A 3877-nucleotide genomic window follows, 5' to 3' on the forward strand; every position below is an offset into this window, starting at 1 on the left:
ATATATATAACTATATATATAAAATATAAAATCGACATGAACAGGAGGCGACCAGGTACATCTGCCAGAGCAAATAAAACATGAACTCACAAATGAATCTGAAAATGAGCAATGAGCTGAAAGATTCTAAGAGAACTGAGAGGAACTGCAGAGATTCAATAATCATTCTCTGTGGCTTTGTCACACCAAGCAACCCCTTTCATGTTACACATAGTCATTTGTTCCATTGTTGATATAAAATTATTGATTAGTACAGGGCACTGATTTAAGGGCACGTGTACACTAGTTGACCTATTTGAATTTTGCTCCTTGTATCTTGTTTCATAGAAAAATGTAATATTTTATTTTATTGTAATAATTTTATATTTTAATATTGACTGTGCAGTTTTCAGACCCTGTTGTGCTGCTATACTTGAAAGGCAGTAGGTCTACTTTCTTACACAGAGCTGCATGCAAGGGTTAGTCAGATCACTCATTACTCCCAACAGGCACTAGTGTACTCTAAGCAGTAAATTGAGATTTGACACATTCTAACCAGAGTCCCCAAATCTTTGCATCTGTAAAATGCAACATATTGCATTGTGGGATTGTTGGCCAAAAGTAGTGATATAGTATATATAATACACCATACAGTAAATGGGGTTTTATTTCAAATACGGGCATAGTGACATTTTGGCATAACTGAATATGGAGCCTGAGACTGTGCCAGAGGCTGACTTTCTTCTTGGAGCATGTAAGTTATTGCTGGTCGGCTTCATTTTCAAGAGAATTTTCACCAGAAAACCACAGAAAGGCTTAATAAAAAGTAAGCAATGGGTGTCTTTGTGTATCAGACCTTTCTATGCCACATCACAGTTGTGATTTATTATCATACTAAATCTGGCAAGGGCGTGCCATCCATTTCTCGCCTCATGTTTCTTTTAACTCTCTATTGTCAGTTACAAGAATTTAAAAAGTGGCATAAAAATGCAAAAAGCAACATGAAGTTGATAGCCACAAGTGTATATTCTGGTGTTCAGTCCTGTAGCATAATATTTTTGCTTTGTATTTGCTTTGATGCAGTCTATGCATAGTCCCACTTGTGGTCCAATTCCTCTGACTACTCAGTGCTTCGAAGGGTCACTGAAGGTTATGCCAAAAATCTGAAGCCTGTCTGCCAGGTTTACTGAATGAGCTCATTTCATGGTGTGAAAATGGGTCCACAGGAGCTTTAAATACAAAGTCCTCAGACTTTGCTCCCCTTTGCCAGTCTTTACTCCTGAAAGACAGACTAAGCTTGAGCCACATAAATAACATTACCAATAAGTCTAAAAAAGGGGTCTAATAATGAAAAGGCAAATCAATAATGCCAAATACAGTAAGTAAGTACTTTTTTTTGTTAAATGCCTTTTGTCAATATAAAGTACATTTTAAATAGCTGGGTGCTCTGCTACTGAGAACACCTAAGCAACTCACTTGTTTATTTTCCTGTTGTTCCATATGTGGCAGGTGTTTAGTGCCTTAAAGTGCTGTCCTATCAGAAACCCCAGTCTATCTGTGGTGTTAGAATATAAAAAGATAATGCTCCTCTTACCTGTTGAGCAAGGATGAGCAGGAGGGAACGGCAGAGAAGCGATAGCATCTCTTAAGTGAGAAGGTTTGTGTGAGCTCCAGGAGGGCGCAGGGGGACGAGGGAGCTGGAAGGTGGGATTTAGGGAGGAAGACTGGCAGCGGGAGAGAGGAATGGAGGGGAAGAGATTGGGGGAGCTGACCTGTCGGAGAACGGGACAAAGCACCCCTCTGTCTCCTCTCCAAACACACCTTTCCCCGCCTTACTGATCCAGAGGGGAAATATTTGTCTTCATAACTGCTGGGCCGCTCCAAGGCCTTCAAGTCCTGCCCACTTGTTTATTCTTAGTCTGCAGACCTGGCTCACAATTATCTGGGTGCAACTAACAGTTAAATCTGTAAACCTTGTGTTACAGGCTACTATATAGCACTCAGCAGTGAAGATTGCAAGAAATACTGTCTAGTTAATTCTTTAATGGACAAAAGCTGAATTCATGAGTAGAATTCTAGTTTTTAAATGCATTCACTGTATGTTGTTTGTTTAATATGGTGCCTAAGCTCTATGGTCCCACTTAATGTGGACTGACATGTATTTGAGCTCACATTCCATTATTATTTACACTGAGTAAAGAGGTGCCTCTCAGAGGGAGCCCTCCACCTCCATCCACGTAAAGCCAACGCCCCTTTGAGAATTCACTTGGACAGACCAGAAAAAAACCTGCGTATGAGTTATTTGTAGTGTACTATTGCTATACCCACTAATATTACTGTGCGGCTACCAACAATGAGAGCCCAAACAATACTTAATTATTGAGGCTTATATCAATATTTGCGATATCTGATGATTTATCAACCAGTGTTTTTTTAGCCATGCTAACAGCATGGTTCAATGGATGGCAATGACTGTCCATCATTTTGGTACATGAATGAAATGAAATACTGCTGACTGGATTGCTATCAAATTTTGTACAGACATTCAATGTCCCTAAAAGATGGATCCTAAAACATGCTCAAATAAGATAGTTAATATGGTAAATAATAAATCTGCTAAACATCAGCATATTAGCATTGTTATTATAGCCATGTTTCCAAGTTAGCATTAGCATAAAGCACCGCTGTGGCTTGGTACAGCCTCACAGAGCTGTTAGCATGGCTGTAGACTTATAGTCTTAGTCTCTGACCTTACCAAATGTTTTTGATAAGGATATAAATTTGGTTATTAACAGATCAGTGGGTAGAATTTAGTGGCATCTAACAGTGAAGTTGCAGATTGCAACTAACTGAATACTACTCGTCTCTGTATTTAAGGACCTGGGAATGAGAATTGGCTGTAAAGTGTGTAGGAGAAACTGTAGTGGCTGCGAAACTCGCATAAACAGAAAAGGCCCTATATAGAGTCAATGTTTGCTTTGTCCGTTCTGGGCTACTGTAAACACATGGCAACCCACAGGTCCGTAAATATAAACAGCTCATTCTCAGGTCACAAAAACACAACATTTATTCCAGGTGATTATATACACATTAAAACATACCTATAAATATTGTATTTCATTTCTAACCATAGAACCGTTACATAATAGGGCTTTTAAGCTTTGTTCCCAGTTTATAACAGAGGCCTTCTGTTGTGCGTTTGTTGTCAAAAGGTTAGATACAGTAACGGCACAGAAAACCCAGATGACATCATCAGGGTTATTTTCTCACAGATACAGTCTATGCATGGTGCCACTTGTGCTCTGTCTTCACAGGGTTCCCCCAGAGCCACAGAAAACATACAACGATTGTCACAGGCCGAGTAGAACTCTACATAATGAATAAACTGACCTTAAGGGCCGGCTTACATTCAAAGAAACTAGTTTTTACATCCACATCTGAAGGTAAAGGTGTTTAGCTCTGAATGGCTTCAGTCGAAAGCAGGGTAAGAAGCCGGCCTTCACTTGTTCAACTGTAAAAAGTCTGACATACTGTATACACGACCAAGAAACAGTTTCTCCAGGAGACATTTAGCTGGGGAAATTGAATTTCTCAAATCCCCTCCACCAATTAGAGTGTTAATGGAGAAAGATGTTAAGACTTTAACTCAAAGTTAGTAAAAGTGAAAAATAAAAGAAGTGACCAAAGAGCAAAATAAAAAGAAGCTAAAAGGGACAGATCACGAGTGAAAACATGAGTCAACCTTGGTCAGTCATTCAGTGGATGGATTCAATGGATGGAGAAAATTTAGGGATTTGAAAGCATTCAAAACCTATCCTGAATTGGCCCTCTTTTTTTAGACAGGTATGTAATTTGTCTGACACAATTTTAGGCATTGGTAACGCAGTAACAGAATCTT

At 39.2% G+C, this 3877-nt stretch overlaps 1 protein-coding gene across 1 annotated transcript in view; it reads right to left on the bottom strand.

Annotated features, from left to right (window-relative positions):
• The window catches only part of ccn6 (cellular communication network factor 6), a 12267-nt gene extending 10646 nt beyond the window's left edge, over positions 1 to 1621 (bottom strand). Inside the window, exon 1 of the mRNA XM_035679242.1 lies at positions 1574 to 1621. Within this exon, the coding sequence (XP_035535135.1) occupies positions 1574 to 1621 (48 nt within the window). The remainder of the gene's footprint in view (positions 1 to 1573) is intronic.
• Positions 1622 to 3877: the final 2256 nt, after the last annotated feature.

The sequence above is a fragment of the Morone saxatilis genome, unplaced genomic scaffold (assembly GCF_004916995.1).
Source record: "Morone saxatilis isolate NCDOM2014 unplaced genomic scaffold, NCSU_SB_2.0 Contig7, whole genome shotgun sequence".
Lineage (NCBI taxonomy): Eukaryota > Metazoa > Chordata > Actinopteri > Moronidae > Morone > Morone saxatilis.